General features: G+C 32.9%; 1 protein-coding gene across 1 annotated transcript in view; it reads left to right on the top strand.

Moving 5' to 3' along the window:
- Positions 1-1,372: 1,372 nt before the first annotated feature.
- LOC124359894 (MFS-type transporter SLC18B1-like) overlaps positions 1,373-17,339 on the top strand; it is a 54,028-nt gene continuing 38,061 nt past the window's right edge. Inside the window, exon 1 of the mRNA XM_046813016.1 lies at positions 1,373-1,624. Within this exon, the coding sequence (XP_046668972.1) occupies positions 1,571-1,624 (54 nt within the window). The 5' untranslated portion in view covers positions 1,373-1,570. The remainder of the gene's footprint in view (positions 1,625-17,339) is intronic.

The raw sequence follows: 17,339 nt of genomic DNA, 5'->3' as shown, positions 1-17,339 counted from the left end.
GTGAAGTATATATGGTAAAATAATTATATGTCTAATCATTACAATGTATTAAACAAGTTAATTTCGTGTGAATGTACCACAAATAAGACCTGAAACTAAAAAATAGACAGTCGAATTGATGTTTGATTTATAAAACTTAGCCCATTCATGCCAGTTTAGTATAAAAAAAGACAACTCCATATTTCCCACGTTTATATTTGTGTTTCTAATATAAAGTTTTTATGTAAAATTTATGTATGCTTTACCTTACAACAATTTGCGATTATATTTTCCGTTATTAATCTGTAACATTAAAACTACTGTATTAAATAGACTCAAAACTGGATACGTAGCGTACATGTAATTCCGTTTTACTTTTTTGTAAACGTGGAATTAAAACATATAGTATTTTATTAACATATCATTCTGATTTATTATTTCTTGGAACATATTTATACCACGCAGGACGTTATTTCTCCCATCAGCTGTTTTTCACAAATTTCTATTTCGATGGGATGGAATATACAAGTTGAATGGACATGCACTGTTCCCATAAATGTTTCATTACTACATATAACTATAATTTGTACAACCAAACAAGGCAAAATAAAGAAGTATAGGATGGATCGTGAGTACGTAACGGTGGAAATAACCGAAGTAAAAGAACTTTTCTGTTTTTGTTGTTGTTGTTTCCTTTTTAATAACCGAGTCACTAACTTTTCATTAACTAGTTGATACTGATGATTTACTCGTTACTTATATTCCATAAATTATTTTATCAGTTCTTATCACTTGGTTACATTAATCTTCACTTTTCTGTAACGAGTTGTCAAGTTGTTGGTGTTGGTGTTCGTTCATATTATTCGTAAGCTATTTGATGATTTCATCATTTCCTATTTAGATATGAATTTAATGTTGCAGAGTTGACTAATTTAACGAAATAAAATATATGAATCAAAATAATATCATACCATTAGTCCCATCACTTTATTGATTTGTTCATTATTACTCATATAGAGAGCCATAAACAGTTATTCTGTAATGTTTTTAGCCAAGTATTATTATAACTTATTGTTGAAAATATCTTTATAAATGCTAAACAGATCTGTCGCCTTTGCTGTTAATGTTGTATGAGGATATAAGGGGGGTGGAGGGGATAGTAGATCCCCCCTAAGACTCCTAATTATAAAAAATCATATAACAGCAATTAAACTTGTTTGAATTTAATGTTTTACTATGAATTAGATCTATCTAATGTATTTAAATTTATTGAGACATATTCCATACCCCACGCTATAGTGTGCTTTCAATCAGATTCAACCTCAACCCCAAAAGCCAATTCCTAGTTACGCCACTGGACGTTCTCATGTTATATAACCACTTAGGTGGCGGTCGGGCCACTCCAGCCGATCTTCCAGTCGCGGCCCAGTCGAGTCTCCGATGCCATGTGAAGCAGAACGTACGTTCAGTCGCGGCGTGTCGTTCATCCATCGTGTCGACTCTACTCCAGTGTGCAGAAGCTGACATGAAGCCGTGAACTCTACAGAAGGGAAGTAACGCATCTGTGATTGTGTTGTAACAACCATAAAACATGGCACCGAACTGTGGAAAAAATGAGCCGACCGCTACGGACATATTCGACGAGGTAATTCAATTTTTATTGCTTACAAATGTAGCCTAGTAACCTTATTATGAACAAAACACAGCGTCAAGATGTTCACGTAAATGTTATCTATGCTAAATATTTGTTTTGTTAATGTGTCGAGGACATTTTGAATAAATTAACGAAGTATTATTGAACTGTACACATTGTAACTGCCAACACAATTTTACTGTATAACCTACAACTACGTGGATAGTTCAACTGTTAGTGTAAACTTTGTTGTTCTGGCGGATGATAGTTGTTGGCGGTAGTCCCGCTGGACGCCGACATTGAGAAGGTTGCATAACCTCTCTATTTGGCCTGGTTCCTTATAACACTACAGGGTTTTGGAAAAATGCTTTACTGACTATGTGCACGTGACTGCTCCCTTTGTGTTTTTTATTAGAGAATATGCAGTTGTTGTATAGTTACCAAGTCTTGTCAGAGGATGTCATACTTAGTTTGCTACACTTCAGTTCTGTTTCACCGCTTTGTACGAACACAGGCGATAGTTAAACAAAATACCAGCTAATTCATATTTTAATTTCAAGTTGCAAACATTATTCATTAAAATTTGGAATAATCTGTTAAACAGCAAGGACAAAAGTTCTCATTTCAATTGAATGATGGCAACAACTGTAATGAATGTAATGAACTAATTGATAGGTGAAATGTTTCTAAAATATATTATAATGCAGATAAGCAAATGATTAATCTACAATTACACAGAGAAATTAAGACAAATAAATTTAGATTTCGATGAGTCGGAAGACATAGCCTACAGATTTCATGTATAGCTATAATATGAAAATATCAGATTGAAAATTCATAGTTTTTAATGTTAGTGCAATCTTATCACTGTAACGCTTCTTAAATGGCTGGCATGTTAATTTGTTTTATTTGAACGCCCCACCATTGTGAAACAACATAAGATATCTAAATAACACATAAATAGTTTCAATAAGTGTAACTATTTATGTGTGTATAAATCTCACTCATGTATAATGCAATTTCACTTATAAATTATGGTAATAATCATTGTCACATACTGTATTGCTGTTATTTTATCTTGTACTTCTTGAAACTTTGTAGTCTACCATAAGAGGAAGCATGTTAATGAGCATATGATTTACAGTAAATATGTTGTAATGACTCGGGGAATTAAAAACCGGGTTTAAATTCTGTTAGTGTTTTTGAAATGTAAACAACCGCTGTGTTAAAAGTGGGAAAATATGAAAAACTATACCACTTTCTTTTAAATTATTAACAGTAAGTTTAAATATATATTTTCTGCTTTGGTTTATACTGTACAGCAATTAAGACACGTTTTTTACAAGTTCAAAAAGCCTCCATCTTAAATTATTTATTTAATAGGAAGATAGAGAATTTGTCTGTTATGAGTGATATATTCTTATAAAGTTTTGCTGTAGTCAGAAATTACGTCACTTATCATGTTCAATCGTATTAATCATTGTGTATTTCACAAAATATTTCTACTGCCCCCATGTGAAAACTGTACGAGATGTGGAGATATGTATAAGTACAAAAATTGTACTGTTGTAAATAACCGAGAATCCAAATAAATGTTTTAATATAAGAAGCAAACGCATTCTCTTCCAAAAATGTTAACGGTCATTATCTTGAAACCATAAAGAGATGTTGATTTGACATGAAATTTGTACCAGTATTTGTTTATTGAGAGAAGCTATTCAGCTATTTGTAAAACAATCATATACAAAATTTGATTTGAATCAGGTAGAAGTTACGGCAGTTACCATTTTCACAAACCCCGTTATGTTGCATAAGTGTAAGTACACGAAAATATTCGAACGGGGTAGTTTTGAGATCGTGGAAATGATCAGAAAAATTAGCAAATGCATTAATTTCGCAAATTTAAGAGAGATTCTACTATTTTTTGAAATTGCATTCAAAAGAATTGCATCCACATCAAAATTATGTTGTTGGATCAAACAAACACAGTTTAACCGTACTTATATATTCTCAACTTGTTGGAAGTATAAGACATACATTTTTACATTGTTCCCGCAAACCGCAACAATGAGTAGGAGCGTATTCCACGAACATAGACGACAAATATAGAGCAGCCTGATTAAGTTATGATGACCCGAATCCCCTTCCCCTCCTCGCAACAAGGATAATCTTGTTATGTAAGTACACTGCGTGTCATGGTATTGTTATACAATTGCGACTATGTAGGTTTGAGAGGCAAAAAGTTGTTTTCTAATCTTCGTTACAAATTAACAAAAAGTTTCTGGATGAAAAATTGGGATGAAATTTTCACTTGAGTCGTGAATAGTTTGTCAATTACAGTAGGTAATATAAGAAACTGTTATTGTGATAAGTTATTAATTTTTGCTTAGTTTCGATAAAAACTTACATCCAAAATAAACGGTCCGCAATGAAATGACGCTGTTTGTTATTTTAAGGATCGTCCAAATTTATTTTTTTTTATATTACTTAATTACAAAACAGTTTTTGTGTTCGTTTTGTATCAACAGTTTTAATTTCTATAACGTAAACAATACGGCAGATCTGATGGACAGTGGCCGTAGTTTTTAACTCATTGAACACACATTTTGAATGTATAACTACAGTAACCTTGATATAGTAGATTTGAACAAATTATGGCGTAGAGACATTAAATATTATTGGATATTTCCGTTAATTAATTAATTATACGTAATAATAATAATTATTAATTATGTGTTATAGGCATACTATCATAAAACTACCATAAATATTTTAGAAACAGGTGGTGTTAAATCATAAAATTGTAAAAATCACTTTAAGGTTTTACCTTCAGCTTTTTTCGAGGAATACCTCGTAGCTGAAGAATCTCCAAACAAAAATGTTCATATAGCTTATTAAAGGCTAATTATAATTTATCCTGTGGGTCAATTTTATAGGAAATCGGACTAATAGTAATGTATATAGATGTTTATATACACACAAGAAACCTATAAGATCAAATATTTCATAATTTAGCGTTAAGTGTAAGTGACTAAGAATATACATGACAACTCAACATTATTCTAACTCTTGAATTTTAACGATATAAACAAAATTTATTTAAACAATTTCTATGCAGACGCAATCATACTATTCTATATTTTATCTGAATACATAAAAATAAACAACAGTCCCATTTAATTTACGAGAGAAATGTTCTCATTCATAACAGTAATGTAGAAATTATGAATCATGCATACCAGTAATAAAATTAATAGGTCTACGTTACGTTAGAAACTATACATATCAAAGGAATTAGTAAGTTATTCATGTAATATTTACTCAGCTCCTCAGCTATACTACAACACATGTATCAAAAGCTCTCACCTATCCCCTTTATTACTACTTTTTATTACTTATAGAGTGATTCAAAACTATTACAGGTTTTCTCAACATTGTTATATCATATGAATAACAACTACTGTATTCATTATGATGTGTTTGATTGATCGATTTGGCTCAACATGAGGAATTACTAATTTGCTGCGCAAGTATTTCTATTACTGAATTATATGACACTTTAGATTGAGTGTTTTTATGCTACATAAATTCACACTTTCAAAAAATATTATATTTTAACTTTATTTTTCGTAGTCCAAATCTTCTCTTCTTAAATCTGAATCATATTTTATAGCCGGGTGTTGCAACAAACTACAATAACGGCATTGATCTAGAAACAGATGTTTACAAACAACACCAAGTATTTATAGCAAAGTATTGTATTATGAAAAACTGATTTACACACAGCGCCGTCTAATATTAAACTTGTGCTTGGAAGAAGAAAAAAGCATTTAGCAAAATCAATAACAATTCAGCAAAAGATGAATAACTGTTCTCATCATTTCATTGTTGTTATTGTAGCTGAAGACTATAATTAATCATCAGAAGGGAAGAATACTATTCGCATGACTCCTTCTTGCGCGAACTGTTGCTAACTGAACATTTGTATACCTAAATTCATTATACTTAAACAAAATTTCGAAAGCGAATATGAATACAAGGTGAATGTAACTATTAACGGACAATCCGTAACGGACTATTAACGGATTCATTATAGCAGCCAAGGGCACCAGAGTTTTAAGTGGACTCCTCACTGCGGAATATTGCTATTTTAAAATCAAATTTCGACTTCCAATTTTATTGTTCCATTGCATAATTACAACGGCTATTTATTTTTTTGTGCGAGACGTCATATTACACCGGAAATACGGTTCTAATAATGAATAGTCCTAAAAGTCTAATGTTCTAACAACCTTCATTATTTTACCCCCAAAAGAATAAAGAAGGTATTAAAAAGATGAATCCAGAATACTTTCTCTATTTTTTGTCGTACATTTATTATTAATTTAATAATTAATAAATGAAATAATACATCATTTAAAAGACATTAGTAATATTATCGAAACGCTTTTTACTATTTTGATATAGTCAACAATTATTTAGAAAAATCTCGAACTATTCCTTTTTATCATTTAAATATTTAGAAAGCGTATGCGTATACTTTCTATTAAGACAATAATTCTATGACAGAAACAAGGACCTAAAAGGGTTTAAGGTTTAAATTTTGTTATGGGGTAAACACAACAGTATCACTACAGCTGGCTCAAGTTCATTGATAGCAGGAATTTTAACTGTCAAGAAGACCACAGATAGTGTTATCCGTGTACAGCAGATCTTGACCCCATCTGGAGGGACTATTTATAATAGTCCGTTTCATAATAGACAGTGAGTGATGGCCTATCTGCTAACTATGTAATAGCAGCAGATACATGTATATAAATAGTGTAATGGCCTGCTGGACTGGCTGATGATCATGGAATAATCGTTAGTTATTCTTGAACAACTTGGTATTTATTTGGAAACCGAATATTAGAAATAAAAGAACCTGCCCTACTGCACAAAAGCTCCCTAATAGCTAAAGTTACTATCCGTCCTGCAGCTATTGGGATTATTTCCCAGAAACTGCCCGATGAGGGCATTAACATCTCCGTCGATCTTTCTGGAGTCTGGATGATTAAAAACTCAAGATTTGTCATTGAAGATAACCTACGGGAAGTTTAAACTTGAATTGTCGGGATCCATCCAAATACAGCACAAATACTCAATAATAGGCTACTAGTACAACCATATGCACTAGCAGGGCCAAAAATAAAGAGTAAATAATCAATCATATTCATGATATTAAGTTTAAGTATAGGCTATAAAGCATGCAGTCATGCGGCAGCACCATAATCATACTAGATTTGACCTCGGTTGGAAACCAATGCCCACGACGAAGGTCGTTATGCATCTGTTACATAAGCTGAATGAATGAACTCGTGCAGGTTGGACCTGAACCCTCAAGAGAGGTTCTTCTTTATAAAATGACTTTTTTATTTTAAAAATTAGGCTAGAGGTCTAATGGATATTGCCAAACCTCAAATATACACAACTCGCTCGTGTTTACCAGAGAATTAATCAATTTATGAGAACCAATTACTCTCAAAATGTTAAAAATAAGCTGAATTGAAAAAAAAATTATATAGAATATATATTTCTGAATGGAAATAGAGTTTGCCAGTGTCTGATTCATAACATTAATATTAAAAACGAACAATATACTATATATCAAAATTAATTCACTCGGGTTAAATGTAAGAATTACAGTAATAATTCTTAATCCTCTTGATAAAATATGGCTACTAATTTTTTCGTTCGTCCGTTACATAATAGTGAATATGATGCAAGTGTATATTGTAATGCTCCTTCCCTCTCAATCGTGATTTATATCATTATCAAAACGTTCCTGCCAACAAATACCACAAACTTGCACATTTGCGTCAAAATCTAACATAACTAGAAATCAATCATCACACAAAAAAGAATTTCTGTTTTATATATTTGAAATTGCCAAGTATGATCACTTACGTACGTTAGTGGGAGTAAATTAACTACTTACGGCATACACGGCCTTATTGGCTGAGCGTTAGTGAAGCCTCTCATTTTTGGGACTGGAAAATCTCATTTATGTCTGTCTGTCTACCCGCTCGAAAACGATCTAATCTATACACTTTTCGCTTGAAGCTCCATTTCTATATGAGAGACACAGCTCTATTGTGATGCATGTCACACCATGGGATTTGGCAAGCATTTGCAAATACGTGTACATTGGACTTATAGATAACCATGATGGGTATGTGGGATTTTAACGTGTGACATATTAACGCGTGTAGCTAATTCATAAAGTGGAAAGTGAATGTTAAAAGTCGGTGACGAGGTCTGATTTCAGCGCACTTTATCGTTGTAGTTAACCTCTCTATCTTACCAGACTTTTATTATTTAAACACTACTATACAATAAACAATAATACTCTACAAATACAATAATGTGAATGAATCATGTGACTAGATATATCTAGAAAGAACATCTGTATAATTGAATTTTTGCCAAAAACCGTAATTTTTACATAGAATATCCAACTATGGAATTTGGCTGAGCGTCATTGAAGCCTCTCTATCACCTGGTAGGCAGACAAAATTTCTCATCTGTTTGCTGGGATGTGTACAAATTTCTGTTCTGTGTAATGTCTGTCTGTCTGTCAGCAAGACATCTCGAGAATGAAATGAGATACAGCCTTGAGCTATAGATCTCAGCGAAGCCTGTTACGCAACACGTGGTGTGGCCTACTCCTACCTTCATTATAGGTTTGCAGATTTGTTAAGAATTAATACCCACTTTAACCCCTAATAATTTCATAAAAAGAGCTATAAATTATTGCAATTATTAATTATTTTGCTTATAGTCCAATGCACTTTTGGTCGCAGTGTAAAATATTGCACGTGTTCATAATGAAGGATAGTGGAATAAGTATCTTAAAATTGAAAGGATTTGTAGTATCTGATTATCCGATGATTCAGTATGATCTCCAATAAGCCGCGCTGACAACTATTGTCACTGACATCCAGTCAGTGAGATCGGTTCTTGCGTGAAGTGAATCTATCGTCGTGCGCGATCACTTCGTGAGATTTCTTGAGTCTGAGTGAGATTTTTACATATCTCAGAACGCGGAGTTCTTGGCAAGTTGGTGTCTCACGTCTCAGCTGCGTAGTTATTCACGCCGGAAGTATATTAACTTCCTTGAGTGAAATAAAATTATTATAAAGCAATTTTAGCAAACTTTACAAATAATGGTATTGAAAAGAACGGACGGATTCTAGATATATTTTCTTTGGGGAAAGAAATTTCAATTTTGAATGAGGTAACTCTTATTTATTATGTATTTATTTAACGGTAAACCATTACATGCAACTACATTACAATATGCAAAATACACAATTTCTATATATTACACGGATGGCAGCAGGCAACAACATTAATTAAACAATAGTCCGTCGTGCATGAGAGGTATCCAAGTAAAAAAGAGACAGCGTATACAACCAATGGCAATACTATGTAATATAAATAACAATAATCATTATAAGACAACATATATAAATTAAATAACCAATAACTGAAATATATCTATAAGCATAATAAAAGAGATTGTGCAACATTCCATAATGATCAACAACATTAATCATGCATAATAACTAGCAACCGTGCACAAAACACATCCACGTCCAAGATAAATCCAGCTTATTAAAAATCAATATCAATGCAAGAAGTAATATCAATACGAAAACAATAACAATACGATAACAATAACAATGCCATAAAAATTAACAATGCGATAGTAATAACAATAACAATAACCATAATAATACAGGAAATATAATAAAAACCATAACAACAACTAAGCTTAGTGGCTATGAATCCTTTGCGTCCTTACTCTTCAAGAGCTTTCTTGGACTCACTTGGCAAACCTGTCCCTGGTGACTACGATAACTGAAACCGGTGTGAAACTCAGACAACGTATCTCAGTCAGGACTCGGGTTTCAGTAGTCTGATTTTCACAACGTCAACATAGCGCTTGTTACAGTTTGCCGACCTCTTAGAAACACAAAGATACCTCAGGCTTTATACCTGTGGCTCGTACATTTGAGTACCGGTTATTGTTAAACCTTTTGAATAGTTTGTGCCTTCTTAGTTCTTTCTGCAATACAGTAATTGTGTATTGTGTTCATGGGAATCTTCTCTTGTGGTATATACTTTTAGCTGTTACTGTTTTGAATTAATGTACAGGTCAGATTGTTTGTCAAATGTATGTATAAATTAATGTGTAACATCAAAATAATTAAATAGCTACAATTTTTAAAGACATCCAAATATAATTTCTCTTATACCTACTTTTTTAGTATGTATTCATAAGTAAGTGTGAGACCTGGGTTGTGTCGAGTTACTTTTATAAGCTGAAAAATTACAAGAATATTCAGATAATTTAGTACATAAACAACACCTTTTATATTCAAATCAAGCCTAAGTTCATCAAATAGTTCATCGAAGTACTCGTGAAGAACACCAAGTTCAATAGACTGTGAATATATTGTTGAGGTTACATCGGTTATGCTGTCAGAGTGCTAAGCTGATAAATTAAATTTTATTTACAATAATTGTATTTAAAAATACATTATTTATTTCACTTACAGTGTACACAACTTTTCTTTGGCATATTTTGTTCGGTATAAATTATTAGGTTAATAATGTCTAAATAAAATAACTATTTTATTGACGAACATCCACATGACTATATGATAAAGCATTTCAGAGAAACAACAATGACTCAGCTGATTAATCCATGGATTTACCAACAGTACAATGTTTAGAACTTTAACATCCACTTGTGGACTTGTGGTTATTTCTAGTATGGATTCGTATATGTACATACTAGAAATAAAAATTGAGTTAATTAATTGTAAATTAATATAATCTTTTCATTTATATGTTCAACCAAACTTTCCAAGGACCATAAAAAATATATACTTTCTTGTAGATTTATTGACAAGAGTCTTATCTTTTTATTAACATTTTCAACGGAATTGTTTGTCTACACGTAAGGTATCTATGGTTGGAAGGGTCGAGCTTCGTCGCTGAGTTTTAACTTTGGATCTCCTCAGACGAACATAACTCCAGATTCTAGGAGTCAAGTCTTGTGACAACGTCAGATTCTAGACGCTTCACTAAGAGGAAGGTGAACTGGAATGGTTTTTGTACAGTTAGTAATAATAAGACAATAAATTGTGAACATCCTCAGCCCGAGTTAGCCCAGTTCCTTTACTCAAAATATGGCCTAAAAGAACAAAAGTAATAACAATAATAGTTAGGTACTCCCCTGATCATTTTCTGAACACTCCCGAGGTGTCCCATTTGTGGTAAATCGACCATCATGAAAAACCTCACGATAAACGAAAATGGCATTTTAATTGTGTATTTCAATAATCAAAAACATGAATCTCGTTCTACCCATTTATAAAACAACCGAGTTCTTGTATTTTCACTACTTCAACTGTCTTCATCCCATTGTCTGACCCCAAAATGAATTCTTTCGATATACCTTTCCGTCCTCCACCAAAGTAAGTTAACGTGAGTGACGTTAGATTTCTTTCTTGGAAATTGTATTGATATCTTAAAAGATTATATTGAAAGACAAATGGATTTTGCCTCCCGAAATGTTAACATTGTTTGGATGTAAGGATTATCTTATTAGAAAGCTTCTTTTTAAATTGAAGACTGTTTTAACTTGTTTTGAGCTCATTGTCCTACATGGTGATCCCTCCTTGTTTAGCCTAAGAGGTTTACTTTCAAGGCTAAAACAAAGAGAACTCGGGTTCGTTCTATGACTCAGCATATTTTCACACACCGACATGATCACCTGAGCCTGTCATGAATTAATCTAATAAACCGTTCCGGACTTGGGCTTTAGATCATATATAAAATGTCTTGATAAGACTGAAAATCTATAAAGGCCTTTGAAATGGTCATTTTTAGTAGTATTAGCTATGTTATTAGCACGTAATGTCTGTGATATAATCTGCAGAAGTAGATGATAGATAGGGATTGCTGTGCTACATACAGTTCATCGTGTTATCAGCTGTAGTAGACTAGGCAGTAGCACTCCCTCACTCGAGATAAGCCCACATGTGTTGACACTACTGATGATCCAGTGGCAGCCTTGTGGTATCACACTGATGCCGGAGTCCACTGATAACACGATAACAAACACTTCCTCGGGCGCCTGTCTACTACCGGCTCAGATCTGAGTTCCGGGTGACTTGAAATTGGGGTGACCTTGCATCGTCACTGCTGGCTTATAATAATTGAGTGTGGCGTCATCCCTCCGAACTCATAAACAACCTAAATCCAATAAAAATTATTTGCTCTGGTCAATATATCGTTTACTTACTTTATTTGTATAAAAGACTTCCTATTGGAACTCGCAGGGTCGTAGTCCAGTAGTAGTATTATATGGTATTTGTTAAAACTTTTTAAAGTATACATTAAATGAATTTTAAATGATAAAGACATTAGTCCTTGAATGTAAACTCTGTAGACTGTAAAGAAAATTAGGTTTCGACTATTTTTCGTACATATGAAACATACTTATTACTTACGAAGAGAACTAATGTTTTAACCTCGTTCGTACATGTATTGTTTTTAATAAAGTGTATGTTATTTAACACTCCTTTTCGTTCTTCACAATTCTGAGATTTTATCAGCCCATATTCACCACAAACTCTATCACTTTGGTTACTGCGCTCTTTAGTAGGAAAATATAGACAACCAATATAAACTACAGTTGAACATGGAATAGGTTCCAAGTACCCATCCATAGCTACTGATCCACAACTTCAAGTGGCATATAGTGAGTATAAAACAGAACCTTAGAAGTATCGTTGAAGGCGCTAAAAAACCTTACAGGAGCTTCAAGCTTTCATTTTTTTAAAGGCAAGGATACACCCTTGATGGTTATAATCCGTAATTTCTTCTAGGGAAAGTTTTAAATTTAACTCAAATCTTGGACCGATGTTTTGGGCATAGACATATTCTTTAACTTTTTTCAAGAGTTTCAGATGTTTAACTTAATATGTCACCACCGATCCGTTGAGAAAGGTTCTGACTCAGACCCTTGTAAGAATACTTTCTCGATAGTATCCTGCCTCACAGATGATTTACCAGAATCATGAATGATAATAGACCATTGATGCCTTACTTTAAACTCGAGTACCTTATGTTTTTGACAATAGGGACACTCATGTTACGCCACAATAAATCCAGGGCACTTATGGTCTGAGTGTGTCCTCATATTTAAAATCGTACTTATCCAGGTACCGCGATTTAAATTTTGCACAGCAAATAAATAAAAGTATAATAAAACAATGGAAATACAATTGAATCAACATTGATGATGTAATCTACAGGAGATCCACAAACTGCCAACAATCAACAACTAAAAATAGACTACAGAAACCGGCCTTGGCGTTAGGCTTGAATGATAATTGTTTTTCAGACTTGTTCAGTATTCGAATGACCCCAAAGTTCATAGCGAAAGGATATAAAACTGCTATATCAGCTACCGTGCTAAAAATATACTAATATTAAATTTTTATATATTTAAAGTTTTTAATTAATGTTTGCCACTTTCTGAGAGGAATAAGAGGAAGGATGAAACGGGTTTTTTTATTTTACAAAACACACACTCACAGTTAGATATATATATATATATATATATATATATATATATATATAAAAATTATTAATTACATATATAATTGTGAGTGTGTGTTTTGTAAAGTAAGTTCCAAATAAAAAACCCGTTTCATCCTTACTCTCATTTCTCTCAGAAAGCGGAAGAAATTAATGAAAAAAGTTTAAATATATATATATATATATATATATATATATATATATATATTCCAGCGTACAATGCAGGCAAATCATTAAACGTCCAGCTGACTTACTGGTACCTAAGAATAGAAAAATAAAGTAACTAACTTCTAACTCTTTCAGAATACATACCGTCTCAATAGATATATTATCTTCTACTTGTAATTGTATATATTTAGCCATACAAGTTTTACTTTAATAAGATCATTATTTCTATAAAATCTGAAGCTACTAAAAGCGAGACCCTGAATCTGGGGATAAGATAGCTTTGGATACCAGCCCGAACAGTTATTAACTAAAGTGTATTGTTATACCTACCATTCAACATAGACTCGTAGACCAATTACGTAGTTCATTAGTACCTACATTCTTTGATTTTATGTCACCTCTTTTGTACGAAAAATTGTATGTATTTGTCTATTTTAAATCTGAAATACACATAAACTCTAAGCACATAAACTTAAGCTCTATAAATTTTGAATTTTTAAATTTTACATCTCTTTGAGACTAAATATACGCTAGACAATAATGCTATAACACAGCTTTAGATGTGTTGTTGTTTAAATGCTCCTTCTTCACATTCTGGAAATATTACTGTAAGCCACATTATATGCATTAATAGACTGTCCGAGGAGAATTCCAAAGACAGGGAGACGAAACCAGTTTTGTTCTTTTCTCATCGAGTTGTGACGCCTCCTCCGAGTTGTCCTGCTACTGTCACGCCTTGCTGACTGTCGCAATCACGTGGACGCGCCTTTGTTAATTGAGTGCACTTGCCAATATTTTAAATGTATGTTATTGAGAGCGAAGGTAGTCCAGAAAATAAAGAACGTTTGCCTTTACCGTTGCTTAGTCACCACTTCAGTAACAAATCTTATTAAGATTGAGTGAATCTGATGTAGGGTCTAAGTTTAATGTTCACGCCTGATGGTGTATGAAGCTAAGAAATATGTGATAAAGACACTGCATAACAAAATTCAAATGGCTTAATATTACAAAAGTGTTCCATAATGGAATTACGTTCATGAATGCGTTAAGTTATATAATTATACTAGTTATATTGTAATAATTATAAGGCAAACGTTCTTTATTTTCTGGGCTACCTTCGCTCTTAATAATAAGCATTTATAATATTTCTTTTAAATATATATCATTTGGTTTTATGATAATTGCCAGTGCATGGTAAGTGCACTCAATTACAAAAGGCGCGTTCACGTCTGATGGTTGCTTTTAGGTGTATGAAGCCGGTAAATATGTGATCAAAAACTATTTTTTGGTATTTTTAACCCTATCGATACCGTCCCATTTCGATCTGTATCAAAACTAATGGAGCTGGCGGTACAGTACTGTCTTAAGGGAATTCCTCTATAACGTTTTTAAAAATTAGCTGAGCAAATCGGTTCTCGGCTTTTTCCATGCGTTGTTTCCTTTTTACAACTTATTCGTTGTTATGGAAAAGTTTTTATTCCCTGAGGAAATTTTATAAAAGAGATCGTGTATAATATATTATTTTACTCTCTCATCTAACACCAATTCTCTATCCTCTTCATAACAGAACCTACTTATTAATAGAAAGCTTGCAAATGAAATGTTTCAGCGAATCACAAGACACTGTAATGAAGACCTATATTGCACATAACATCCCTACTTTGCTTATAGCTGATATAGTGTGTCTCCGGGTGCAATATGCAGTAATCAAATTGGATCGTGATGATCGGTCAGCCAGTTGTACCGAGCAGTGTCCTAGGCCGTGCTCTTGGCACAATTAATTGTGCAAATCGGAGCGGCGAGTGCGGGTGTGTAAGCGCGCGCGTACTGATACACTCTGCACGAGGATTATCACTTGTGATAAGACCGTTAGGAACTAGTTCACTTGACGAGATTCGTAACCACCTAGAACCAAGAAATTATGTATCGGCCATATCACAGACAGAACCCATTTTCACAGCGCGATCCAATGGCCTGCCTAGTACTACCATAGGCGCAACACTACTAGCCTTGATGCAATACTGTCGAATTCTGCTGAATGACCCTAATTACAATTGAGTTACTTGTTGCAACTTCTGTTATTTCTAACACTATCACTGGAAAATAAAATACCGTAGTTAATTTGTAACATAAACGCTGGAATTTTAACGAGAATAGCATACGACTATTTGCTACGATAATTCGTTGTAGTTACTAATAATAATTAATAAAAATCAATTAACAAAAATAATTTTCTTAAAATAAAATTATTGAAATAGCAAAGTAATAAAATAAATAGACTATTAATAAATCGGAGATGTGAATGTGTGGAGAGCGAGTTGAAAGCTAGTATCTTGGTTGTTAATAAAATCGAATGTTTATTAGTAAATTAGATTCACTAAATGGAAACCAATTCTCGCGGTCGACAGTTTCACGTGGAATCAGAACAATACGGACTCCGGCTATATTGATAGTCTGCTGGCATCCAGGTTCCAGTACAACAGCTAAACTCCACCACCCATCACGTGACCTGATAAGTCTCAATGGAGTCCACGGGATTACTACAGACCGACTAGATCTAAGGCATATTAAAAATCCGATATTCAAGGAATTTTGTAAATCTTAGTTGATCACCGCATAACAATACCTGTTGTTAATTATATATTTTTTATTGACAATGTCCATGACAAAAACCGATTACGTAATACTGTAACACTTGTACTTGGAGAGCTCAGATGTTGATCATAGCTTGAGACAAATATATACTGGGAACGAATTTCCTATTTTGTAAAATGTCCGGGCTAATCTCGTTGGTAACACATTGTCTCGTAAATGTTTACATATTTTCTTTGCATGGTGAAAAGTATAATTTACCACTGGAGTATGAATTACAGTACTCCAATATTATATAGCCAAGACTGGGTATCCGTGATTCAGACTACATGTACAGCAAGTACAATTTAGGATACCCTTGGTTCATTAAGTTAGTAATTAGTTGAGCCAACAAACGATCTTAACTAATAGCACGAACTAAACAGCCATTAGCTGTGTTTAGTTTTAACAATTCCACAATCAAAATGCAACGGTAATTTGTACTAATAAATAAAAAGAATAGAATAGGAACGAATCCAAATACAGTAATGGCAAACTAACCACTTGTACTATTGTAGTATACCCAGGCTGTTCGCAAAAGGGTGTCACAAGCTTATGTGTGCACATTGAATACAATGATTTTGAAGCCGTCTGTTTTAACTCATTAAAATAAAACATTTTATACCATCAATACTAAATTCTCTAAACACAATGAAGGCATTAAATCTGAAACTCTGGTTATTTAGAGTTAAATATTTGAATAAATTAGTATTAACCATTGATTTCGTATGTTCATTCGTATGTGTAATTGAAACTTTTAATTCATTCTATTAAAATTGAATTTATATTTATATAAACTCAGGAATATAATCTGTATATAGATTCAATCAAGGGATCCTATTGATGGCGATCCACTTTATCAGGGTGCGCTTCTGGTAAATATTAATTTTGTTGAGATATGTTACTGATACAAATTCTATTTTTCATTCATACATTGAAGGGGTCTAATAAAAATTAAATTTATAAGGATATACTACTGATAAAGATGGACCTTTTCAGTATCCTATTGATTTGGATTTCGTTTGTAATAAATGCGCAGAAAATCCTTCTGATAAACATTATTATGTCAGGAGATGCTACTGATGTTAACCTTAATTTATCAGGAGATGCAGTAATAAAGATGCACATTATCAGGAGATACTATGTGTAAAATGTGGGAGACAATATTCATAATCTGTTGTAAAGTTGCAGAAAATGCCCGATGAAGGTTCACTTTTTTAAAAGACGCAATTGAAAGGTGTTCTTCTCCAGTAAATAAATTGTTTATTTG

Source organism: Homalodisca vitripennis, chromosome 4 (genome assembly GCF_021130785.1).
Source record: "Homalodisca vitripennis isolate AUS2020 chromosome 4, UT_GWSS_2.1, whole genome shotgun sequence".
Lineage (NCBI taxonomy): Eukaryota > Metazoa > Arthropoda > Insecta > Hemiptera > Cicadellidae > Homalodisca > Homalodisca vitripennis.
Note: the sequence above shows the minus strand (reverse complement) of the source record. Positions and strands in the feature narration are given on the sequence as shown.